The sequence below is a fragment of the Vigna angularis genome, chromosome 1 (genome assembly GCF_016808095.1).
Source record: "Vigna angularis cultivar LongXiaoDou No.4 chromosome 1, ASM1680809v1, whole genome shotgun sequence".
Classification (NCBI taxonomy): Eukaryota; Viridiplantae; Streptophyta; class Magnoliopsida; order Fabales; family Fabaceae; genus Vigna; species Vigna angularis.
Window position 1 is genome coordinate 33,830,126 of NC_068970.1, and position 27,417 is coordinate 33,857,542.

Here is a 27,417-nt window from a genome sequence, read left to right on the forward strand (position 1 = left end):
TAGTCAGAGATGACAGAGATGGCAGTCCCTGTAGTTTTGTCGCTTTCAGCCACTACAGGCCCCAACTAGTCAGACATAGTAGTCCCTACATTTTTGTTGCTTTTTGCCATGCAGGCCCCATCCTTATTTGATGACAATCCAATCTCTGCAGTTTGTCGTTGTCTACCACTCACAATTCACTTTTGATGGAAATCAACTTTGTCAAAGTCATCCTACTTGAAGGTTGATGGTTCTAGATGAAGTTCTGTGGTTGTCCAATATTATTCTCCATAAGCTTATGAGGAGTCTCTTTGGTTATGCTGGTTTGTGAGTCCAATTTGGTTTATAGACATTCTCTCTTGATGATTTGAAGCATATGTGCAACTTGTTCGAAGCCAAAGTTACCATGTCTATTGTCTCGACATTTTAGACAAGTTGATTTTGTTGGATTGAGTTTATTTATTCCAAGCTTGGCACATACAATTTGTATGCTCTAGCTTGAGGGGGAGTGTTAGAATCTTTATCTATTTATCATTATTATATTATGTCTAGGGTTACCCTATTTATCATGATTATATTGTGTCTAGGATTATCCTATTTATCATGATTATATTGTGTCTAGGTTACCCTATTTATCATTGTTAGATGTTAAGATGTGTGTTTCTGTTATTTGGGCTTAGTCTATTCTGTATTAAGGGCATTGGCCCATATCTTACAATATAAATAAACTACCCTATGTGTATGCTAAACACACAAGGGATATTTTCTCCCAATTTTCTCTATTTCTCATATGGTATCAGAGCACAGGAATAGTTCAAGTCAACTTCACAGTCTCCGGCACCCATCACTGCCGTTGTCGTCGCAGTCGTCGCCGCTGCCGTCGTCGCCGTCGCCGTCGTCGCAGTCGCCGCCGTCGCAGTCGTCGTCGTCGTCATCGTCGCTGCCGCCGTCGCCGTCGCCGCCGGAGTTCCAGAATCGATTGGCGACCACACCATCGGAATCGTCTCGGCCGGGCAACCACCGTGGTACGAAGATCGCGGCGAACGGGCCACCCACGCCCCTCCACGCGCCGCCGCAAGAGTCGCCGCTGCCGCTGCTGTCGCCGCACGTGCCGGCGTGTCGCCGGAGCTTTCCACCGCTGATCAGCACCGCCGTGATCGCCTCCTTGCCCTCTTTCTGGATCTGTGGTCGTTGCGTCAATCAGAGCACTTTGAATTTTTAGGGTTTCTCCCTCTCTATGGCGTCTTCCTCGTCTACAAACACCTCTATTGGTGGCTCATATTCTGATCCCTCAATATATACCAATTATGTGAATGTACACTTGTCCATTGACAAGTTAGATGGCACAAATTATGCAACATGGGCGTTGTGATGGCGCATGTCATTTATTTACAAGTCTCCAATTAAAGTCGGTGCTATCAGTTGGTTAACACCAAGGAATTTCAGCACCGAAGTCATGGGTTGAAGGTTGCTCATGGCATGAGGGGGAGTCTATTTCTGACAATATTCAGAATCTTAGTCAAACAATTTCACCAGCCCCTTGTCAAATCTTTTTTTTGTTGCTTTGATGAATAAAGGAGACCATTATGACCTTCCACCTTCACAGTTTGTCATCAACGCACGTCGTTCGTCGTGAGGGGGATTATGTTTCAGCCACTGCAGGCTCCATCCTTTCTTGATGGCAGTTTAGTTCTTGTAGTTTGGTCGCTTTCAGCCACTACAGGCCCCATCTTTACTTGATGGAAATCCAGTTCATGTAGTTTGTCACTTTTAGCCACTGCAGGCCCCATCCTTACTTAATGGCAATTAAGTCTCTGCAGTTTGTTGCTGTCTACCACTGCTGGCCCTCATCCACTTTTGATGGAAATCTCCTTTATCAAAGTCTTCCTAGTTGAAGGTTTATGATGCTAGTTGGAGTTTTGTGGTTGTCTATTGTTGTCCAATATTATCCAACATAAGCTGATGTGAGTTGTTTGTCAATCTGTGTTTTGCACTTTTGCTATCCACTGACCACTGTTTGCTGCACACTCTTAAAGACCAGTCCTATGTTTCAAGAGGAGTCTCTTTGGCTATGTTGGATTGTGAGTCCAATTTGGTTTATAGACATTCTCTCTGGATGATCTGAAGTATATGTGCATCTTGTTCTAAGTCGATGTTTCTAAGTTCCTAAAGAGATCTCAGATTGAGTTTATCTATTCTAAGCTTGGTACATATAATTTGTATGCTCCAACTTGAGGGAGAGTGTTAAGATATTTACCCTATTTTGATGGTTCCAAATGTGGTAGTGGCGGCGATAAACAATTTTAATGATGGCAATGGTGTAAGCTCTAACAAAAAAAGCCTGACAAGAACTCTGACAATAGTTCCAGCGAAATTCTGGTGAAGGGTATGATGAAGGTTAGACGGAGGTCTGATGAAGGTTCGAAAAAGGTCCGATGAAGGTCTAGTGAAGGTCTGATGAAGGTTCGATGAGGGTTCGACAACAGCTCCAGCGGACAGCAAACCACAGGACCACAAGTTGGCTACACTTTGGGCAACCCTAAAAGGAATTGTAACTAAGACCGTAAAGAAGAAATGCAGAAGTAGGGCTCCCAAGATTGAAAAGAAAGAATTAATAGAAAAGAAAGAAGATTTTATTCAGTTGATTTATTTGAAACAATACATCCACTTCTATTTATAGAAAACTCAAACCCTAAAGTAATTATTACATGATCTCTAGAACCTCCTAACAACTTCTAACAACTCTTGACAACTTCTAGTAATACATTTAATATCCTACCAAGAACTTTCAGTATTGCATTTAATATCAAGTAACAACAATAGTAATTTTGTTATTGTTAGAAGTGAACTTTAAGCCTAACTCTACCCTACAAAACTGGCTTGTAGGGTGAGGTTTGCACCCACTTATAAACTATGAATTGGCCTTATCTCTAGTCGATGTGGGATTTCCAATACACCCCCCTCACGCCGAGGTATATACATCTCGAGCGTGGGATTAGACATTTTTAATGGGTGGTCTGATAGCGGCCCGATAGTGGGTGGAACAATATGCCCAACTAACAACAAATATCGCTAGGATAGGCTCAAACCATGGCTCTGATACCATGTTAGAAATGAACTTTAAGCCTAACTCAACCCCACAAAACCGGTTTGTAGGGTGAGGTTTGCACCCACTTATAAACTATGAATTGGCCTTATCTCTAGTCGATGTGGGACTTCCAACAGTTATACAATTACTTTTCTTTTATGATAGAGGGAGTTTGGTAGAAAGAACTTTTTTCATATCTAGCAATCATGAATTCAAGGAATGACTAAATTTTGTTTGGTTGGAGAAAAGCCTTCTTGGGAATATTTATCAAAATCATCATTAATTTATACCAAATTAAGAGATTTAATAAAAATAACATGGTTTATCTTTCATTAAAATTTCTAATTTTACTTGTGAAAGGTAATTTCCCAACTCTCCATAGAAATATTTTTGTGGAAAACCAGTGAGGTGTAAGTGGGTTTAAACAGTGAATATGTGACTAATGACTATTGAATGTTATAAGGCAAGGTTAGTTCCCAAAAGATTCACTCAAACCTATGGAGTGGATAACTTGGAGACATTTGCCCTAGTTGCTAAGATGATCACAATCAAAGTAATATGTTCATTAGCAACAAATCATGACTAGGATTTGCTACAATTTGATGAGAAGAATGCATTGCTACATGGAGAACTTGATAAAGAAATATACATGGAGCTACCCTCAGGCTATGAAGGATAGGTAGCTAATGAACTATTTGCTAGTTAAACAAAGGATTTGTAGGGGCTGAATCAATTCCTTGGAGCATGGTTTGGTAGATTCACCAAGGTTATGATAAATTTGAGTTATAAACAAAGTCAAGGGATTCATAGTCTATTCATCAAACATTCAGTTTAGGGGGAGTAACAATATTGGTAGTGTATGTTGATGATATTACAATAATTAAGGGTGACAAAAGGGAGCAACAAATGTTATAGTCAATGTCTTGCCACAAAATTTGAGATTAAGAAATTAGGAAGACTTAAATATTTTTTGGCATTTGAAGTGATTCATTCCAAAAAAGGAAACTTCATATGTCATCAAAAGTATGTTGTTGATTTGCTTAAAGAAACACGGAAGACAACCTACAAACTAACTAGTACTTCAATTGATCCAAAAATGAAGTTGAGTAGTGCATAGGAGGATATTGCAGTGGACAGTGAAATGTATGAAAGACCTGTTGGCAAACTTATTTACTTATCTTACTCTAGGCTAGACATTGGTTTTGATGTGAGTCTAGTAAGCCAATTTATGCACCAACCAGAGGAGGCTCATTTACAAGCTGCTCTTAAAATTGTTTAGTATTTAAAAGGAACTCTTCGAAGAGGGATTTTATTTAAACAAAACAAGAGTAATGGATGCAAATTATGTGAGGTCAGTTGTGGATAGGAGATCAATTACTAAATATTGTACCTTCCTTGGTGGAAACCTAGTGACTTGGAGGAGCAAAATTGATAGGATCTAAGGTAAAAGGAGAGAAGGAAGGGGAAATGAGAGAGAAGTTAGGAAAGGAGGGATGGAGGTGAGAGTAGTTAGAAAAGGCGGGATGGGGGTCTTGTATAAATAGAGTTCTATTTCAGGTTAGAGGGGATTTTTTTGAATATTATTTTGTAAATCTGGACATTGGCCAGAAGAGGTGGTTTAGGCCTCCGTTAGGGTTAAGAGGGGGATTAGGCCTCCATTAGCGCTATCAGTGCACTTTGTTGTCAATATTAATACAAAAATCCATTCTTTCTTTGTTCTTTTGATTACTGTGAGCGTTGATAGTTAGGTTTCCAAGCCAGGAACCTAAAAAATTGGTCCGACCTGTCGGATACTTTTGAGAGAGAACGATGAGATGGAGGGGAGAAATGAGGGACGCTTGAACGTGGTGGAGAGCCGGCTAGATGCGGTGGAAGTTGCAATAGACGGATTGAAGGTCGAAACCGCGACATTGAGACAAGATTCGGCGGCCATCCGCCAAAGTGATGTGATTATTGGGGGGACGACACCGCACCCATGGGGAACAGTCCGACGGCAGTCAGGCGCCTATGACCGCCAATAGGAGTACGAGACGCAAGGACGAAATTGGGGGCGGAGAAGGTGAGCGGTTCAATTGGAGGAAGAGGGTGGAGTTGCCCGTGTTTGAAGGATTAGATCCATTGAACTGGATCAATTGGGCGGAGCGATTCTTCGAATTACTAGGAGTAGCGGAAGAGGAGAAGGTACGATTGGCGTATGTGAGCATGGAGGGGAGCGCTGGTTACTGGCTCAGAGCTTGGAAGGCAAGAATCGTTCATGGGATGGTTTGAAGGAAGCCTTGGTGATAAGGTTTGGAACCATTGTTGAGCGGTTGACGACATTGAGACAGACGGGGACGGTGGACGAGTATGTACAATACTTCAAGATATTGGCGGGTCGAACAAAGAGAGTGTCGGACGAGCAGCTGTTAGGATATTTTCTTACGGGATTGAAAGAGGATATCCGGAATCAAGTCCGACAGCATGACCTGCAGGAATGGATGCGGATCGCAAGGGATGTTGAGGAGTTCTAGAGAGTCGTCGAACGATCCGAGGACAAGTGCTATAGCCCATGCCAATCGGGAGTGGCCGAGCAGTCTGAGGCCATAGAAGACCAGTTGTTTGAGGGACGAACACGGTCTGAGGCCAATCGCTATAAACCAGGCAGATCGAGAGTTGTCGAAAGGTCCGAGGGCAAGTGCTATAGCCCATGCCGATGGGGAGATGCCGAGCAGTCCAAGGCCATAGAAGACCAGTGGTCTGGGAGACGAACGAGCGGTGAGGTGACACGATTCGAGGATAGTCACTATAACCCAGGCCGATCAATTTTTGTCGAGCAGTCCGTCTCCATGCGCAACAACCAAGGCCGATCGGGAGCCGCCATGAGTGTGGGGTCAGTTCGGAAGATGCACGGTCTGATAGGAGACCAAACAATATTGGCTATTAAAGGACGAACGGTAGCATAACGAAGAGAAGTAAATCTAGACTGGGAAGATCTTGCAGCAACTCTGTTCAGGGTTGTTAACGTGAGCCGAACGGTTGAATGTAGGGGGAGGAGCCGAACGGCATAACGAAAGGGAGAAGAGAGCCGAACGGTATAAAGATAGGGAGAAGAGAGCCGAACGGTAGAAGAAGTTATTTTACAGGGAAAGATAAGAAGCTCCTCGTCTTCAAGGAAGTAATGCAGAGACGAAAATGGACCCATAATTTTTATCTCTCAATTCGACCACTACCCAAGCCTCCAGACCGGAAGTTGCAGGTAGTAGCCAGCGGGTTCCCTTCCTGTGATAAGACCATATCACAATGGGCTCAAACTTCATTGTTCCAACCTTGAGGACAAGGTTGTTTTGCAGCAGGGTGTAATGATAAGATCTAAGGTAAGAGGAGAGAAGGAAGGGGAAATGAGAGAGAAGTTAGGAAAGGCGGGATGGAGGTGAGAGCAGTTAGAAAAGGCAAGATGGGGGGTTTGTATAAATAGAGTTCTATTTCAGGTTAGAGGGGAGTTTTTTTAATATTATTTTGTAAATCTGGACATTGGCCAGAAGAGGGGGATTAGGCCTCTGTTAGGGTTAAGAGGGGGATTAGGCCTCAATTAGCGCTATCAGTGTACTTTAATCTCAATGTCAATACAGAAATCCATTCTTTCTTTGTTCTTTTGATTACTGTGAGTGTTGATAGTTAGGTTTCCAACCCAGGAACCTAACAAAAATACATAATTTAGTAACCAAATCAAGTACTGAAGTGGAATTTTGAGCAATGGCCCAAGGAATATGGTTGAAGGTTATATTGGAAAACTTGAAGATGAAGTGGGATGAACTTAGGTTATATTGTGATATTAGTATGACTTACAAATGAGTGCAACATGATAGAACTAAATGTATTGAGGTGGATAGACATTTTATCAAGGAAAAGCTAAACAATGGCTTGATTGGCACCCTATGTGTCCACTCAAAATCAACTTGTAGACATATTCACCAAAGGACTGAACTGAATGAACTTTGAAAATATTATATCCAAGCTGGGAATGAAGAACACTTACTCACCAACTTACGGGGATTGTCAAAACTGTGCTACTCATTATGTATTTTAGAATGTTTTTTATTTTTTCCTCGCTAGACTTTTAATTTGTATTACAAGTGTATCTTGCTGAGGGGATTGTCAAAACTGTGCTACTCATTATGTATTTTAGAATGTTTTTTATTTTTTCCTCGCTAGACTTTTAATTTGTATTACAAGTGTATCTTGCTGAGGATTATGAATTTAAAAACAATCCCATAACTACATGGATTTAGAATTAGCTCTCTATATTTCTTAAAATAAACAACTGACTCATGTTTTTATAGGTCCCGTGACCTCATTATTGTAATATAAAAGAAATATATTGTTCTTTTTAACTTTTGGGATTAGATATACATACTAGTGGTTCTTGTACCGTACTGAAATTACTTGGCTCCATGTTTGTGTGATTTATAATTTTATGTTTCACACATAAATTTCCTGGATGTGCTTTAGAGAGGATGAAGGGACCGCTTGAGTCTACCCAATCATTCCCAAAAGGAAAAGAACTAGAAGACATACATTGACACATATTTAAGGGATATGTCTAAAAAAAAAAATACAATTGCCATAACAAATAAAAATTTCTTTTTAGTTTGTATAGATGGTACATATATGAACGTCTGATACAACTTCCTTCCTGCCTCGTAATTACTCCCTCAATCTCTACCATGGGTAATCCCTCCCATAGGCCTTAAAAAGGATCTTAACATTGTAGAGTATATAATGATAAGTTATCAAAAATTAAAAAAGTGTAGCAACAAATTAAAGTTTATTTCAATGCTATAAAACATAAATGAACATATTAAATTATTATTTCAATGTCATAAAACATAAATGAATATATTAAATTATATTCAAGAAAAGGACTAAAGAATTGTTTATATATGTATGTGTATATAACATTAGAACTATTTTGTCATTTCTGTTGAATATAGTGAAAACTATGTATGAGATTAATCTCCCTTATGTTGAATATGTATATAGGGTCCTTTATTTATAATAGAAGAAATATGGGCTAAGTCCAAATACAAATAAGAAATAATAACAAACTAACTAAAGATAAAAGATAAAAGATAAAGATAATATATTTAACAATTTCATTAGTCATTTTATGACGACTCACATATTGGAGTATAATCCTTTTCTCCTTCCTTGAATCTACCTTGAATGGTTTTTTGTTCTTGTCTCCTTCCTTGCACAAAATAATTATAAATTTGGGGCTTCAAAGGGTAAATCTTCTTGAGGATCCCTAAATAATGGAAAAATTGCAATGCACCCAAGGAATATTTTGTTTGATAAGTGCAAATTTCAAATATATTTTATTTTTAGGGACTAGTTTTTAATGTACATCAACTATGATGTTTTATGTTGGAATGACTAACTAAGGACTATGGAGTATAATATATTCTTTCAAAGTGTTGTATTAAATGATAACACTTACCATATATATATATATATATATATATATGGTGCCCTGTCCTACACCTTTCTGACATTACAAAGATAATTTTCGAAGTATCACAACCCATCTACTGAGGACAGGAGGACATAAAATAACCTAAGCTTGGTGATAACTGGGGAAGAAAGTCAACAAAGGCTCTAATGAGAGAAGTGGGAGATAGTCCAATTTAAAGCGGCAGTGGAAGTCATTGAGAAACTTTAAGAGAAACCATTGCTAAATTCCTGTTCAATGATTTCACAAAATTTTAGTTTTCTTGTAGAGCACAATAGCATCAATTAATTCATGTAGCTGACCACAACTTTTGAGAGCTTGGTTATTGGTATATATTGATGTCTTATCTTATAATACCAAAGGTAGTTTCAGAGTTATGAGATCATGGCATCTTAGTTGGTTTTGGACATCAATGTTTTCCCTATTCAAGTGCAAACTTTGTTCAATGTGTTTTTGGATGTTTCTACTACTACTACTACTACTACTACTATTGTTATTTTAAGTAGAAATCTGCCTCCCATTTACTTAATAATGCTACCTATGTTGTAATTTAATGTGGAGTTCTTGAGTTATAGGCAACACCTTTTCCATTTAACTTTTTATTGTTCAGTTTGATAAGCTGTATACTCATTGTTATATAGGCAGCATTGTGCTCTGCAAGAATCATAAAGAAAGTTCCAGACTTGGCCGAAAATTTTGTTGGTCCTGCTACTGCCTTACTAAGGGAGAAACATCATGGAGTTTTGATCACTGGGGTTCAGCTTTGTACAGATTTGTGCAAAATTAGTTCAGAAGCTCTTGAACATGTTAGAAAGGTGCTTTTCAATCTTTCTTATAATTATTTCTCTTTAGCTAGTGTGTTTTCATCCACCTACTAATGTAGTAATTTTATCCACTATAACTTATCACAACAAAATCATTCTGTACTGCTGTATCTATATGGATACACTAATTTGCAATCTTGTTGGTCCCAGATAGTTAAACACAATATATTTTTTATTTTACTTATTGGTAGTTGTTACAAGAATTTTAAGGTCTGTTTAGTTTGAGAAAATGTTTTGTTTTCACTTTTAATCATTGTAGTTAGTCTGTAATAAAGTGAATACCCAAATTTATCCTGGAAAGATTAGTGCAGTGACTGCTAAATCCCTACTTAAAATTTGTCTATAAATGGATCCTTGAAAGATTCATTTGTTTGCATGTAAATGGGCCCTTAAAAATTAATCTACTCCATGTAAGTCTTAAAAATTCCTTAAAAATTGCCATCAGTCTAATCTTTCTTAAGTGCAACCTAATCCAATTGCTTACCAGAGGGGGCTACATACAGTGGGGCTGACCAAAAGGAAAAGCTGATTGAATTGTTATATAATGGTGCCAGTAGGATGTCAATTATATTTAGGTAGTTGTGATTCCATATCGACTATAAATATGTGCCTAGTCCAATAAAAAAGTAGATGCGGGCTAAGTTTGTGCTTGTAAGGCTTAGACAATCGTGATTTTACAAGTTAGTTTTTTTCAGTTGAGTTAGGCCCTAAGCTCAAATTCTATGAATTATTTATTTATGTAAAGCCATGCAAACTAGACTCATATGCACAACTTTACATTATGTTTCATCTTAGGGTGTTTTATTTGAACACTTCTCTGCAAATTTATTTGGCCGAGGTCAAATTTTGTATTAAAATACAATTTGAAAATTTGTTGTAGAAATGCACGGATGGTTTGGTCAGAGTTCTAAAGGATTTAGCAAATAATCCTTATTCACCAGAGTATGATGTTGCTGGTTTCACGGACCCTTTTCTGCATATCAGATTGCTTAGACTGTTGCGGGTATTGGGTGAAGGTGATCCAGATGCTAGTGATTCTATGAATGACATACTTGCCCAGGTCAGTGTTCAATGTCGATTTTATGGTTTTATATTGTCTTTCTACTGCAGAATGATTGAAAAGGTCATTTATGTGTTGTTCTGTTAATAACCTTGTTGAAAATTGTATATGCCGTTTGAATATTTTTTCGACTTTTATTCAATTGAATAAAAGCAAATTATTTTACCTTACGTGGCAAGACAAACTAATGCAGGTGTGTTAATAAAGGATTGCAGGAAACTTTTTTTTTCTTGTTTTTTTTACCTTTTAAATTGAAACATAAGTTTTACTGGAGAAAAAAGAGGGAAAGTATAATTTGGATAATGACCAGATATTTGTGAAGTTTGAAAAAACTAGATTGAACAAGGAACAAGAGAAATTCAGAATGCCTAGTGTTTCTACGGATCAAAGTCTTATTTTAGCATTGTTTGGTTTTATACTTAATTCTCATATCTAGTAGCTTCTAACAACTTGTAGTAGAACATTTAATATCCTACTAACAACGTATGACCTAACCTTAACCATATGTGTCAATTGCATTTTATATCAAAACCATCTCATATTTTCTCATAATTTCATTTGGTTTTGTAAAACTGATTATACTTTTTAAGAACTGTTTATGTGATTGGTCATAAGCCAAAAGCGGTTTTTAAGTAAATGAACTTCCAATTTTGTCCTTTAAAATGGTTTTATGCTTCAATAGTTGGTTTTGGCTTTTCAAAAGCGTTGATTTTTTAATCATATTTTAAGATGTAATTATTTGAAAGTTCAATAATCTTAACATTAAATGTGGCTAGGGAAAATCTTGATTAATAGAAAGCTACAGAAACTGATGTGCTATTTATAATAATTCCATGATTTCTCCCTCAACAATATAAAAGCACATTTTAGGGAAGCTATAAAACAGTAGGCCATATAGTTAGTTTAGGTCCATGTAATAAGTTCTAAAAGCATATTTTAAGGAATCAAGTAATTGAAAATAGACTTAAATATGTTATTAATCCCTTAAACTATGACATTTTTTAGTCCTCCGATTTTTCTTTTGCACCCTAGTCTTCCAAATTTTTGAAATCTGGTTGCAGGGGGTTGGTTGTAGTTGTTTGTCTTGTCTACACAATTACACTTGTTAATAATTGTCGGAGGTCACACGTAGACTAGAGATAAAGCCAATTCACAATATGAAAGTGAGCACAAATCTCGCATTATAAGCTGGTTTTGTTAGGTTGAGTTAGACTTAAAGTTCACTTTTTAACATGGTATCATAGTCATGGGTTAGAACCTATCTTAGTGAAATTTGTTATTTGTTGGGTCTATTGTTCCACAAGCTATCAGACCACCCATTAATGTCTAGTCCCATTAACGAGATGTATATGCCTCGTCGTGAGCAGGGTATGATGAAAGTCTCACATCAACTAGAGATAAGGCTAATTCACAATATATAAGTGACTGCAAACCAAATCTTACAAGATGATTTTGTGAGGTTGAGTTAGACTTAAAGTCCACTTTTTAGCAATAACGAAAAAGGGACAAAAATAAACTCAATAACTATTAATGGGAATTACTTTCATAAATATTTCCGTATTTAGTATAATCAAACCATATAATATCTTCCTATCTAATATAAACAAATCATATCATATTTCCCAATTTAATGCAACCAAATCATATAACTAACATGGTAGTTTTTGTCCCTATTTATTAACTCCATTACAAAGGTTGATGATGTGGCACCCTATGTGTTTTTTTGTATTACAAAGGTTTATGATGTGGCAACCTATGTGTTTTTTTGTTGTGGTTTTTGTGAAACAAAATGATTTAGAGTGCAATTTTTCTAAAAATACTGTTTTTTGTTGGTTTAAACATGCTAGAATAATACAAACAATAAACATGAAATCTATGCTATAATAATACAAACAATAAACATATAAATCCCTTATAATTGATCGAGAATGTTAGATATTGTTAGTTACAATATTATATATTTGGGCTTAGCCCATATTTTCTTTATTATTGTTCATTATAAATATATTAACCTTGTGTATTTTCCACATAAGAGGAATTAATCCTTTACCTAGTTTTCACTACTTTAACATATAACATGAAATCTCGAAACCTAAATTCAATCCCTATTCCCATTTCTGCCATGGCTTCTAAGCATGAGTTAGGCATGTTTGCTTGGAATGCATAAGATTGAAGTGAAAGAGGGAATTAACAGCAAAAAATGGGATTTTGGTTGTGCTTTGACATTGGAGCAAATCTCCCCTTTCTTGTCACTCAAGCCAAATACGTTGTTTATGACACTTCGCCTCATCACATTCACCATTGCTTATTACAACCAACCAAGTCTTTTTTTCTTTTAATTTATGGTCATTTGTTTAACTTGATATTTCTTTTAGGTGGCTACTAAGATCGAGTCAAATAAAACCATTGGCAATGCCATCTTATATGAGTGCGTTCAAACAATAATGAGCATTCAAGATAGTGGTGGCTTACGGGTTCTTGCCATCAATATTCTAGGAAAGTTCTTGTCGCACCGAGACAACAATATCAGGTTTGTTTCTATGTAAGCTTTTTCTATAAAAGTTGTAAATAAATTTATCATAGTTGTACAACATCATGTTTTTATTTTAATTAAGGCTATTAAGTGTAATTAATATATGTGCCCGCCTCTTGTATCTTCTTTGTATTTGATACACTTATATATATACATGATCCTCTGGTAGACATATAGAGAGAGATTATTTTTGTCTCTTCACCATATATCTCAACACATTATCTAGTAGAGCCTAAATTAGACGTGTGCCTTCCTAGTGGACCCACTGTTCATTGCGGTAAAATTTTTCCACAAATTTTGTTTCATTCCGATTCTAGCCTCTTTTATTAGTGCTTATGCCATTGTCCCTGCCCCGATGATACCATCGATGGCATCTCCTCTGAAATTTGATCACCAATCCAACAAAGCATTGATGCTCCCTCATTCATGTTAGTGTGTCCTTCTAGCTAGTTCACTAGCCACTACCCATGGTGTCATGTCTGACATCCTTTGGGGCCACAATCAGTGGTGCTGGCCTTAGTCTATTGTCTTCTTTCGCAATTTGGTCTTGTTTCTATGATTGGAAGCTGTTGGAAGTCCCACGTTGACTAGATATAAGGTTAATTTAGAGTATATATGTGAATGCAGAGCTCACATTACAAACTGGTTTTTGTGGGGTTTAGTTAGACTTAAAGTCTACTTCTTAACACACTATCAGAGTCATGGGTTAAAGCCTATCCTAGTGAGATTTGTGTTTGTTAGGCATATCATTATCATTCCACCCGCTATTAGGCTGCTATTGGACACCCATTAATGTCTAGTCTCACATTTAGAGTATATATATGGGTGCAGACCTCACCTTACAAGCCGATTTTGTGGGGTTGAGTTAGGTTTAAAGTCCCTTTCTTAACAGAAGCCAATTGAGGTTTCTAACCAATTGAAGTAGACTTAACGTCTACTTCTTAAAACAGTATCAAAACCATGGGTTAAAGCCTTTCCTAGTGAGATTTATGTTTGTTAGGCATATCATTCCACCCGCTGTCGGCTGTTATCTGACACCCATTAATGTCTAGTCTCACATTTAGAGTATATATGTGGGTGCATACCTCACCTTACAAGCCGATTTTGTGGGGTCGAGTTAGGCTTAAAGTCTCATTCTTAACCGAAGACAATTGAGGTTTCTCACCAACTATGAAGTTGTTTTTCTCTCACCAATGCGTAATGGCTTCTTCTAGTGGTTCTTGGTTTAATTCTTCCATTTTTTTACTAATTACATCAATGCTCCCCCATCCATTGACAAGTTAGACTTGTGACACTCGCTAGTTCCTTTGATTGTGCCATCTCTTTTGATAAAGATTCTATTTTTTACTGGATCAAAGTTTGGGATGAATGATTGATTGACACGAGATGTGACTTTCATGGCCTTTACCATCTTTGAATCTCTTCTAATGCTACCTCGGTTGTAGATTCCACTTCTCTCACCCCTGCTTAGTTGGGTCGACCTAATCTCGTCAAGCTGCAACAACTTATTCTGGTAGAATATTGAGAGTACTGTTAGAAGTTCTTAGAAGATTCTAGAGTTCTTTCAGAAATCAATACTTTAGGGCTAAATTTCTTTATATATAGAGGTTGATGTAGTGTGTTAAATTAATCAATTGAATAAAACCTTCTCTCATTTAGATTAACCCTTTTCAAGTCTAAATGGAAATTCTCTAAAGAAGGTTATGATTTTCTTCTCGTTGCAATTTCCTATTGTAGGTGCTCTTTATTGTGCTACTGTAACTTGTCCTACAATCAGTTATGTGTGAACAAAGTGTCTCAGTTTATGACTCAACCTCTTGAACCTCACTAGATTTCTTTAAAATGGATTCTTTAATATCTTAATGGGACTAATTTACATGTTCTTCACCTTACTCCTATGACCTCTACCTCTCGTTTTCCCCTACAAGCTTTTTGGATGCAGTTTGGCCTACTGATCCTGATGATCACATGTCCATCTCTGTGCTTTCATTTTTCTTGGATCAAATCTCATTTCTTGGTGGTTAAAGAAACAAGATGTTGGGCAAGGTCTAGTACAGAAGTGGAGTATCACAGGCTTGTTAAAGCAATAACTGAAATTCTATGGATTCAAACTCTCCTTAAAGAACTTGGCATATCACATGGTCCTCCTGCCCTCTACTGTGATAATCAAAGTGGCTAGAGCTAGAGCTCTTAATGTTGTAATTTGAGATAATATCTTTAGAATCTTCTTAATTAGAGATGTTAGAATTATTGTATTTGTATTTAGATGTGAGTTGTGAGTGTGCTGTATGTGAGTGTCTGTGAGGTGTGTACCACTCCCTTAATCCTATAAGTATAGGATTAAGGAGAAGGGATGTAATAAGAAGAGAACCATTTCATTCAATACAATTCCATTTTCACAAGAGAAAATGGATATATAATCTTTTATTTTATTTTACTTTCCTAGTTTCCCTATTTCCCTTTATTTTACTTTCCTAGTTTCCCTATTTTCCTTTTTAGGAAAATTAGATTATTACAAATAGAGAGTATCAGAATGTTTTTTTATGATTGAGAATAATAAATCAATCTTATTTTGAACTTGGTATCAGAGCTTGTCTGATCCGCCGGCCCCCTAAAAGTCTCTTCTTTAACATGTGTTTTTAATGGGCTCCAATTACCCTAGTCAAGTTCTGCCTTAGAATTCTGGCCTTTTTTCCAGTATTACCAAATACAGAGTTTGTTTGAGTATAATTAGAATGGGATTCGAACCCATTCCCTTTCGGACCAGTAGCTGAAACTGGTGCTTTAGATCTGTTGATGCCTAATCAATTTTGGCTCCTTTTGGCATTCTTATTGACTGCCTGTTGAATCAAAGAGACCGAAAGTCTCTTCCAAGAACCCATGAAAGGCCACTGCCTTCACTGTTTATTCCACTATGCACCGCTGCACTCTGCCATCGTCCTCCGTACGCCGCCGACCACCGTCCGCCGTCGGCCACTGTCGCACTTTCGTCGAGTGACCAGCGAATCTGGACCGCCTCTTTAAGCAACGGCCAACCACGCTGGTTCCGAGGGCTACCTCTCATTCACGCGTCACCACGAGCGCCAAATCTGTCCGATCGTCGCCGGCCACCGCCACAGTTTCGACTAGTGACTAGCGGATCTGGATCGTCTCTTCAAGCGTGACCTAACCGTGGTGGTCGACGTCTCTGTCTCGTCCGCATGCGCCGTCACGTGCCTTCTCTCTCTGGTAGTTCTCGGACGCGTGTTCATGACGCGCCGCCGTCCCTGTGTCGGAATCACATTGCGCCACTTCCGGTCATGTCGCCGGACCTCCATCTCTCTCTTCTGACCCTCCATAACAGCCATGGCTACCATCTTCATTGTCTTCACAACATCTTTGTCTTCTCTCCGCGACTTCTGCTTTGCGAGCTATTGTTCGCCTCACGTTTCATGATCAGGGAGACCTCTTTCGATGCCTAGTCCGCTTTCGACGCCACTGCGTCACTTCTTTCTTCTCCATTGCGAAGGGCTCTCTGCCTCCACCAATGGGTTTTGCCTCGTGCCGTGTTGTGTTGTTCTTGCCTTTTCTTCCTGTTAGATGTTAAGATGTGTGTTTCTGTTATTTGGGCTTAGTCTATTCTGTATTAAGGGCATTGGCCCATATCTTACAATATAAATAAACTACCCTATGTGTAGTCTAAACACATAAGGGATATTTTCTCCCAATCTTCTTTATTTCTCATATGGTATCTAGAGCACAAGAATAGTTCTAATCAACTCCACGGTCTCCGGCACCCATCACTGCTGCTGTTGTCGCGTCGCCGTCGCCACTGCCGCCGTCGCCGCCGCCGCCGTCGCCGGAGCTCCAGAATCGACCGGCGACCACACCATCGGAAGCGTATCGGCCGGGCGACCACCGTCGCACGAAGATCGCCGCGATCGGAGCTTTGACGCGCCGCTGCAAGAGTCGCCGCTGCCGCCGTGCGTGCCGGCGCGTCGCCGGAGCTTTCCGCCGCCGATCAGCACCGCCGTGATCGCCTCCTCGCCCTCTTTCTGGATCTGTGGTCGTTGCGTCAATCGGAGCACTTTGAATTTTTAGGGTTTCTCCCTCTCCATGGCGTCTTCCTCGTCTACAAACACCTCTATTGGTGGCTCATCTTTTGATCCCTCAATATATACTAATTATGTGAATGTACACTTGTCCATTGACAAGTTAGATGGCACAAATTATGCAACCTGGGCGTCCGACATCAAACTTTGGTTGAAGAGTCAGGGGTACTTAGATCATCTTACTCAAAATGTGACTACTGCTCTCATAGATGACACTTCCCGCTGGATGAAAATTGATGCTCAGTTATGCATTGTTATAAAGTCCACCATTCACTCCTCACTGAAACAAATGTTTCGATCCTATGAGACATGTTCAGAAGTATGGGCACAAGCGAAGTTGTTATACACAAATGACACTCAGCGTCTTTATGGTGTTTGTCAGGACCTATTAACTGTTATTGGTCCGCGCAATCCTGGTCCCATGGCAGAATATTTGGGTAAAATTCATGCCCTTCTTCATGACTTTAATGATATATTACCTCCTGCTTCCACTCCTGCTGAAGAATTGGAACAACGATCAAAGTTCTTCATGTTGTTGGCATTATACGGACTCTCTGATGATGTTTCTCATGTCCGTGATCAGATTTTGGGTTCTCCTGTCATACCCAACTTTACTTCTACTTGTTCTGCTCTTTTGCGTATACCGAGCAAACCCGTCACTGAGACATCTCCTCGTACTGATGATTCCTCTGTTATGGCTGCTCAACGTGATGATCGAAGTCGGTCTCGTAAGCCAAGTAAAGGACGTCCAAAATGTGACCATTGTGGCAAGTTAGGCCACAAGATTGATAGATGTTATGCTCTCCATGGACGTCCTCCTCGACCTGTAGCAGTGGCAAATTCTGATCCACCTTCCCGATCACCGTCTGCAGACCATCCTACTTCATCTAATATCGTAGACAAACCTGCAATCTTTAACGAATTTCTCGGATGGTATGAGGATCATCAGCACTCTGGTTCCACTACATCTGCATCTGTTGCACGTACAGGTACACCTTTTGTTGGTCTAACTCACTCCCTTGGACCTTGGGTCCTTGACTCAGGCGCCACTGATCATATCACTGGTAACAAGTCCTTGTTTTCTTCCTTGTCATGTCCGGCTAATTTACCCTTGGTAACAATGGCTGATGGGTCTAGAGTCTCATCTCATGGTATTGGTACTGTTAATATTTTTCCATCCATATCCATTGATCATGTACTTTATGTCCCTGGGTCTCCCTTCAACTTATTGTCCATTAGTCGTTTAACTCGTACTCTTAATTGTGTTATTTCCTTTACTAAAGATTCTGTTTGGTTGCAGGACCGGAGTTCGAAACACATGATTGGCACAGGATGTGAGTCTCATGGCCTTTATCATCTCCGCCCTTCTCCACATGTTGGCGTAGTCATGGAGTCGCCATCCCTTCTTCATGCTCAGTTCGGTCATCCTAGTCTTGCCAAACTACAACAACTTGTCCCGAGGTTGTCCACATTATCAAGTTTGTCGTGTGAGTCTTGTCAGTTAGGGAAGCATACTCGTAGTTCCTTTCCTCGTAGTGTCTCACAACGGGCGTCGTCCCCCTTTTGATTGGTTCATTCTGACATTTGGGGACCTAGTCGTGTTAAGTCCATTTTAGGTTTTCAGTATTTTGTTACCTTTATTGATGACTATTTCAGATGTACTTGGTTGTTTTTAATGAAGAATCGTTCTGAGTTGTTTTCTATTTTTCAATCTTTTTTCAATGAAATAAAAACACAGTTTGGGGTGTCTATTCGAAATTTACGTAGTGATAATGGCCGTGAATACCTTTCTCAACCGTTTAAACAGTTTATGGCTTCTCATGGCATTCTTCACCAAACCTCATGTGCTTATACCCCTCAACAAAATGGGGGTGGCTGAGCGTAAGAATAGACACCTTATTGAAACAACTCGTACACTTCTTATTCATGGTCAAGTACCCTCACGTTTTTGGGGTGATGCAGTTCTCACAGCATGTTATCTTATCAACCGCATGCCATCTTCCGTCCTAGATAACAAAATCCCTCATTCTATCTTATTTCCTCAAGACCCTCTGCATCCATTACCTCTTCGAGTTTTTGGGTCTACATGTTTTGTTCATGATTTTAGTCCTGGTCTTGATAAGTTATCTCCTAGGTCTCACAAATATGTCTTCTTAGGATTTCCACGGTCACAAAAGGGCTATAAGTGTTTTTCCCCTTCCCTTAATCGTCATTTTATCTCTGCTGATGTCACTTTTGATGAGTCTTCTTTTTACTTTTCACATCTATCTTCTAGTTCTGTACCTCTCCCTGTTACTGTTGATATTCCTCTTATCTGTGATCCTCCTGGTGATGCTCCACCCATTTTGTCTTCTCCTTCTTTAGACTCTCATTCACCACAGGATCATCCTTCACCTCCACCCCTTCAGGTTTATAGTCGCCGTAATTGTCTCCCTCATGACTCACTTCCGGTGCCGCCTCATGTGTCTCCTCCGGCTCCAGCAACTGAGTCTGACTTGCCTATTGCCCTCCGTAAAGGTATACGCTCTACCCGTAACCCTTCCCCCCATTATACTGTTCTTAATTACCAAAGATTATCTCCATCTTTTTATACTTGTCTCTCATCCATTTCTTCTGTGTCAATTCCCAAATCTGTGGGTGATGCCTTAACTCATCCTGGTTGGCGTCAAGCTATGATGGATGAATTAAGTGCTTTACAGGAAAGTGGAACTTGGGAGCTTGTCCAATTACCATCTGGAAAGTCTGTTGTTGGTTGCAGGTGGGTGTATGCTATCAAGGTTGGTCCTGATGGCACAATTGATCGTTTGAAAGCTCGACTGGTTGCCAAAGGCTACACACAGATTTTTGGTTTGGATTATGGTGATACTTTTTCTCCAGTGGCAAAAATGACCTCTGTTCGCCTTTTCATTGCCATGGCCGCTCTTCGACAATGGCCTCTTTACCAACTTGATGTCAAAAATGCTTTTCTCAATGGTGATTTGCAGGAAGAAATTTATATGGAGCAACCGCCTGGCTTTGTTGCTCAGGGGGAGTCATCTGGATTGGTATGTCGTCTTCGCAAATCCTTGTATGGCCTAAAACAGTCTCCTCGGGCCTGGTTTGGTAAATTCAGTTGCGTTGTTCAACAATTTGGTATGTCTCGCAGTGAAGCGGATCATTCAGTGTTCTATCGCCACTCGAGTGCTGGATGTATCTATTTAATAGTGTATGTCGATGATATTGTTCTCACAGGAAGCGACTATCTTGGCATCTCTCAGATGAAACAACACCTTTGTCATCATTTTCAAACCAAAGATCTTGGCAAACTCCGGTACTTTTTGGGTATTGAAGTAGCACAATCCAATGATGGTATTGTCATATCTCAGAGGAAGTATGCGTTAGACATCTTGGAGGAAACAGGGTTAATGAACTGTAAATCTGTTGAGACACCTATGGACCCTAACATCAAACTCCTACCAAATCAGGGGGAGCCTTTCTCAGATCCTGAACGATACAGAAGACTAGTTGGTAAATTAAACTATCTTACTGTTACACGTCCTGACATTTCCTTCGTAGTTAGTGTGGTGAGTCAATTTCTAAACTCCCCATGTGAAGACCATTGGGATGCAGTTGTTCGTATACTGAAGTATATTAAAAGATCACCTGGAAAAGGTTTGCTATATGGCCCTAACAACGATACAAAGATCGTTTGCTATTCAGATGCTGATTGGGCTGGTTCCCCTTCTGATAGGAGGTCTACTTCTGGATATTGTGTCTCTATTGGTAGCAACTTGATATCTTGGAAAAGTAAGAAGCAAAGTGTTGTGGCAAGGTCGAGTGCAGAAGCAGAATATAGAGCTATGGCATCAGCTACTTGCGAGCTTGTGTGGCTTAAACAATTGCTTAGTGAATTGAAATTTGGAGATGTCACTCACATGATACTTATATGTGATAATCAAGCTGCTCTCCATATTAGCTCTAATCCTGTCTTCCATGAGAGAACCAAACACATTGAAGTTGATTGTCATTTCATTCGAGAAAAAATCATATCCGGAGATATCAAGACTGAGTTTGTTAACTCAAGCAACCAGTTGGCAGACATATTCACTAAGTCCTTACGAGGACCTAGAATTGATTATCTTTGTAACAAGCTTGGAACATATGATTTATATGCTCCAACTTGAGGGGGAGTGTTAGATGTTAAGATGTGTGTTTCTGTTATTTGGGCTTAGTCTATTCTGTATTAAGGGCATTGGCCCATATCTTACAATATAAATAAACTACCCTATGTGTAGTCTAAACACATAAGGGATATTTTCTCCCAATCTTCTTTATTTCTCATACTTCCATTGTGCAACACTGATTGGTGCTTCTTGCCGACGTCTCCGCCGTTTGTGCCGCCGAATGTACCGGCACCTGTGGCCAAGCCTGTCTTCACCATCTGGTTACAATTATGTGATTCTCTCTTGCAAGTGTAATGTCCCCGTTGGCCTGTGGCATGAAGGGGAGTCTATTTCTGTGATGTTCCAGTCAACAATTCATCAGCCTTGTTGGCAGGTGCTTTAATGCTGTTGTCGCTGCATTTAGTTGTTGTAACCTCTACAGTTTGTCGCCGCTGCCTCAATATGCTGTCGCATTTTCTTTGGTCAAGATGTCTCGTGAAGGGCATCAGCCGTCATTTCCGTTGTTTGCCATGAGGGGAAGTAATTTTCGGCCCCTGCAGAGAACTTTCTTCTTGGGCTAGAGTTTAGCCCGTACTTCTTGTGATACAGTGTTTAGTATTGTTAGAATATTTACCCTATTTATCATGATTATATTATGTCTAGGGTTACCCTATTTATCATGATTATATTGTATTTAGGATTATCCTATTTATCATGATTATATTGTGTCTAGGTTACCCTATTTATCATGATTATATTATGTCTAGGTTACCCTATCATGATTATATTGTGTCTAAGGTTACCCTAATTATCATGTAGTCTTGTATCAATTTATTTTTAAAATAGAAGATTATGAGAGGGATCAATCAAGCCCTCAAGAATTATTTCTTTTCAATCTCAAGTTGGTATCAGAGCAGGTTGTCTGAGTCTCTTCCTACTCTGTCTTTGTTGCTGCTGGTGGCCAGCGCCGCCACCGGCGGCCTTAAAAATTTCATCTTTTCTGAAATACCTCGATGAGTAGTCTCACTCTCCTAATAATCTCAGATATTTCCAATGCCTTTTTTTTAGCTGTTTCCCACCGTCATCTGCCACCATCCGCTGCCTCAGTATGTAGTTCGACAACCAAGTGGATCTGGATCGCCTCCTTGATCGACAACCAATCCCGCTGGTGTCGAGGGCTAGTTCTCATCCAAGCGTCGCCACGTGCGCCACATCTGTCTGACGTCCCCCGTTGCCGTCACGTTTTCTCCAGCAAAGTTAGGGGTTTTGTCGCCTCAAGAAGCGTGACCCATCCTTGGTGGTTGCTGCCTCATTCTCCTCCACACGCACCGTCACGAACAATTTCTCTCCGATCAGCTTCCGGCGCGTGTTTGTCACAAGTCATCTTCCCAATGTTAGAATCATATCGCGCCACTACTGTTCGTCTTGCTGGACCAAAAGAAAAAGAAAATCTTTGTTTCAGCATTGTTCCTTAGCCTTTTTCATAATGTGTGTTTAGCTTTGCATATTGTAGCAACTATGATGTTCCTGATGGCTTGTGTCATTTATTTACAAGTCTCAAGGAGAGTCAGTGCTATTAGCTGGTTAACACCAAGGAATTTCAACACCAAAGTCATAAATTTGAGGTTCCTCATTGCATGAGGGGGAGTCTATTTCTGGCAAGATTCAGAATCTTAGTCAAACAATTTCACCAGTCCCTTGTCAGATCTGTTTTTTGGATCCTTTGATGAATAAAGGAGACCATTATGATCTTCCACCTTCATGATTTGTCATCGACGCATCGTCATTTCCGTCGTTTGTCGTGAGGGGGAGTATGTTTTCAGCCATTGCAATATGTTTCCAGCCACTGCATGCCCCATCAGTCAGTGATGGCAGTCCCTGCAGTTTTGTCGCTTCCAGCCATCACCTCGTTAGATAGTGATGACAATTTAGTCCCTGCAGGCTCCATCAGTCAGTGATGGCAATTTAGTCCTGCAGGTCCCATCAGTCAGTAATGGCAATTTAGTCCCTGCACTAAGGGGGAGTATGTTTCCAGCCACTACAGGCTCCATCAGTCAGTGATGGCAATTTAGTCCCTGCAGGCTCCATCAGTCAGTGATGGCAATTTAGTCCCTGCAGGCCCCATCAGTCAGTAATGACAATTTAGTCCCTGCAGTGAGGGGGAGTATGTTTCCAGCCACTAGTCAGAGGCCCCAACTAGTCAGAGATGACAGTCCCTGCTTTCAACCACTACAGGCCCCAATTAGTCAAAGATGGCACTCCCTGTAGTTTTGTCGCTTCCCGCCACTACAGGCCTCATCAGTTAGTGATGGCAGTCCCTGCATTTTTGTCGCTTTTAGCCATGCAGGCCCCATCCTTACTTGATGGCAATCCAGTCTCTGCAGTTTATCGTTGTCTACCACTCATCATTCACTTTTGATGGAAATCAACTTTGTCAAAGTCATCCTACTTGAAGGTTCATGGTGCTAGATGAAGTTTCCTGGTTGTCCAATATTATTCTCCATAAGCTTATGAGGAGTCTCTTTGGTTATGCTGGTTTGTGAGTCCAATTTGGTTTATAGACATTCTCTCTTGATGGTCTGAAGCATATGTACATCTTATTCGAAGCCAGAGTTACCACGTCTATTGCCTCAACATTTTAGACAAGTTGATTTTGTTGGACTGAGTTTATTTATTCCAAGCATGACACATACAATTTGTATGCTCCAGCTTGAGGGGGAGTGTTAGAATATTTACCCTATTTATCATGATTATATTATGTCAAGGTTACCCTATTTATCATGATTATATTGTGTTTAGGATTATCCTATTTATCATGATTATATTGTGTTTAGGATTATCCTATTTATCATGATTATATTGTGTCTAGGTTACCCAATCATGATTATATTGTGTCTAAGGTTACCCTAATTATCATGTACTCTTGTATCAATTTATTTTTATAAATAGAAGATTATGAGAGGGATTAATCAAGCCCTCAAGAATTATTTCTTTTCAATCTCAAGTAGTATCACCATTTAGGAGTAGTCCAGCATAGAACTTTGGACCTCCAACCTGTCTTTGGCTTTTTGATGCTATCATAAGTCCCAATCTTTGGTGTTTTTGGTTTCTGCCCATGCTTTATTATAACAACTCACTGAGAGTTGTTCTTTGAGACCGCCCGCTGAATTGACTCTTTCGAAGTTATGGGATTCAGATTTGTCCCTCGTACGGATCGGTTTTCACCCGTTCTTCCACCTTCACGTTCTGTGTTCAATCGTGAGGGGAAGAAAAGTTTCAGCCACTGTAGGGTAGTGTAGACCCTGCAGGTTTGTTGTTGTTTCAGCCGCTGTAGGGTGGTTAAGTCCCTACATGATTGTTGCTGTTAGCCGCTGCAAGGAAGTTCAGTTCGTGCAGGTTTGTTGCTGTTCAGGGCAGTTAAGTCCCTGATGGTTTGTTGCTGTTCAGGGCATTTAAGTCCCTGAAGGTTTGTTGCTGTTCAGGACAATTAAGTCCTTGAAGGTTCGTTGTTGTTAGGGCAGTTAAGTCTCTAAAGGTTTGTTGTTGTTAGGGCAGTTAAGTCCCTAAAGGTTCATTACTGTTAGACTTTGAAGGCCTCCCATATGTTACTCATGGAAATCAAGTTCTTGAAGCTTTGTTGTTGTTCGCCACTATTGTTGGCAATCTAGTCCCTGCAATTTGTTGCGATTCACCACTACAAGCCTTCATCCATTCTTGCAGTTTGTTGCTGCAAGTCATCATCCATTGTTAATGGAAATCTCTCTTGTCCATTGCTGTCCAAGTTGAAGTTTCATGGTACAAGTTCACGGTTGTCCATTGTTGTCCATTATTCTCCATATGATGCTGAGGAGTCTCTTGGGCTACATTTTTTTGTGTGTGCAATTTGGTTTATTGACATTATCTCTGATTGGGTTTGTCTATTCCAAGCTTGGTTCATACAATCTTGTATGATCCAACTTGAGGGGGAGTGTTGTAATTTGAGATAATATCTTTAGAATCTTCCTAATTAGAGGAAATAGATATATAATCTTTTATTTTATTTTACTTTCCTAGTTTCCCTATTTCCCTTTATTTTACTTTCCTAGTTTCCGTATTCCCCTTTTTAGGAGAATTAGATTATTACAAATAGAGTATTTGAATATATTTTTTATGATTGAGAATAATAAATCAGTCTTATTTTCAACTCTTAATTTTGTTCTTCATGCCAGATCCAATCATATGGAAATTGATCTTATCTTTGTTTTTGAAAATGTTCTTTCCAAGTGTCCGTGTTCAATATATTTCAGCCCACTGAGGTTCTTTCCAAACCTCTCTCCTATGCCTTTTCTGTTTATTCGGGCAAACTCAATGTGGTGGCCCTTCCTGTTAATCTTCACCCACCTTGGGTTTGTGGGGGGAATTATTGGTGTTGTAGTAAGTTTGATATAATTTTTGTTATCGGAGTTTTATCAACTATTTTTTAAAACTTTGTTTCTTTTCTTTCTCTATATAAAGAGAACCCTTGTTTTTCATTAGATAGAAATAATCAATACAAATTTGTCTTTTCTTCTCTCTCTCTCCTCCCCAAACTTTAATATCAGAAAATAATGTCATGCACTGATCTGAGGAGGACACCAACTTTGGTGGTGTGTGCTTGTTGAAGAAAGGAGGGCTGAAAGGGTTGAATAAAGGCTCACAGTGGTCGTGTGAATAGTGTTGCGAAGGGAAAAGGAAACCTATCTCTATGATACCATAAAGGATTTCTCTGCTGTTGTGAATTGTGTGTTTAATTACAAAAGTAAATCCATTAATTATAATCATTTAAAGTATAGTATAAGGAAACCTAATAATGACTAATCATGGGGAATATACCTAATTATTACCTATACATATTTTCCAACTTACTAAGATCAAACGTATCTTTCAATGTACTGTTTTGACATAATTGGTATTCAGTTGTATTAATGGTATTCATTGATTCTCTAGGCTTTATATTTATTCCCTCCATTATTCTTTAAAGAACTTTGTAATTTTTTACTTTTTCTTGTTGTATTCAATATTGAAGTGAATTGGAATCTTCAAACTTATCCCTTCAGATACGTGGGATTAAACATGTTGATGAAGGTTGTCACTGCGGATGTTCAGGCAGTGCAGAGGCATCGAGCAACAATTCTGGAATGTATAAAGGTATTTATTAATTGAGCATATTTTTCACCCTATTTCTTATTTAATGGTGAAATTTAGCTTTCTTTTGCAATATGATATGGTAGTGAATTGACTTTTTGGTTTAGGATTCTGATGTTTCAATTCGGAGAAGAGCCCTTGAACTTGTTTGTATTCTGGTGAATGAAACTAATGTGAAGGCCTTAACAAAGGAGCTAGTAGACTATCTGGAAGTCAGTGATCCAGATTTCAGGGTAGACCTTACTGAAAAAATTTGTTCAATAGTTTCAAAGTGAGTCATATAGGTTCACAATGGTATTCCTTCTTGAGTGAACTTGTATTATTTTTATCATTTGTATTCTTTGTGTGCTTTTTTGTGGGTTAGCAAGCTAGAATTGCCTGTGTATTATAATTGGGTGTTTTAATATTTATTTGTTGTCATGAAATTATTTTTTGCCACATTCATGACATATTATTTTAAGATGGTTTGTTTTGTGGAACAGGTTTTATCATTGTTAATTATTGATTATTATTAGAAACATCATAAACTTTTTTTCTGGGTAACACTAACTGTATTAAGCATCTCATCAGACCTTGCAGTTTTTGTGCAGTTTTATCCTTTTCCTTTCTTTTTTCTAAAAAAGAGCAATGTGCCAGATTTCACATAGGCATCATATATATTGGCCTTCCTCAGTTTAGAAGTTTTAACTAGAGTCATTTGCCCCACATCTGTAAAAGTATTTGGTTTATTAGTATGTACTTATTTGTTCTTCAGGTATTCCTCAGAGAAGATTTGGTACATTGATCAGATGCTCAAGGTTCTGTCTGAGGTATGAATATAAGAAACAAACTTTTGCGGTGAATTAACATCTCCTTGTGGAAAAAATTGATCTATTCTAGTTTATTATGGTATTAATTAGTATTTTTTTTTCTTTAGGATGGTTCAGTTTTTTTCTTATCGCTAATTAGCATGCTGCAATCAATGGGAAAATGATTGCTGTGACAGCTTGTTATGTATTTTTCCACATGGGTTTTTTAACATTTAATGTTTGCACAAGGACAATTATGGA

General features: G+C 39.0%; 1 protein-coding gene across 5 annotated transcripts in view; it reads left to right on the forward strand.

The window, feature by feature from the left end:
• The window catches only part of LOC108321446 (AP-1 complex subunit gamma-2), a 64,726-nt gene that overhangs the window by 9,804 nt on the left and 27,505 nt on the right, over positions 1-27,417 (forward strand). For all 5 annotated transcript variants that reach the window (XM_017553191.2, XM_017553192.2, XM_017553193.2 and 2 more), the window contains 6 exons: positions 9,197-9,370; positions 10,260-10,439; positions 12,815-12,969; positions 26,281-26,371; positions 26,476-26,639; positions 27,123-27,177. In XM_017553191.2, coding sequence (XP_017408680.1) covers positions 9,197-9,370; positions 10,260-10,439; positions 12,815-12,969; positions 26,281-26,371; positions 26,476-26,639; positions 27,123-27,177 — 819 coding nt within the window. The remainder of the gene's footprint in view (positions 1-9,196; positions 9,371-10,259; positions 10,440-12,814; positions 12,970-26,280; positions 26,372-26,475; positions 26,640-27,122; positions 27,178-27,417) is intronic.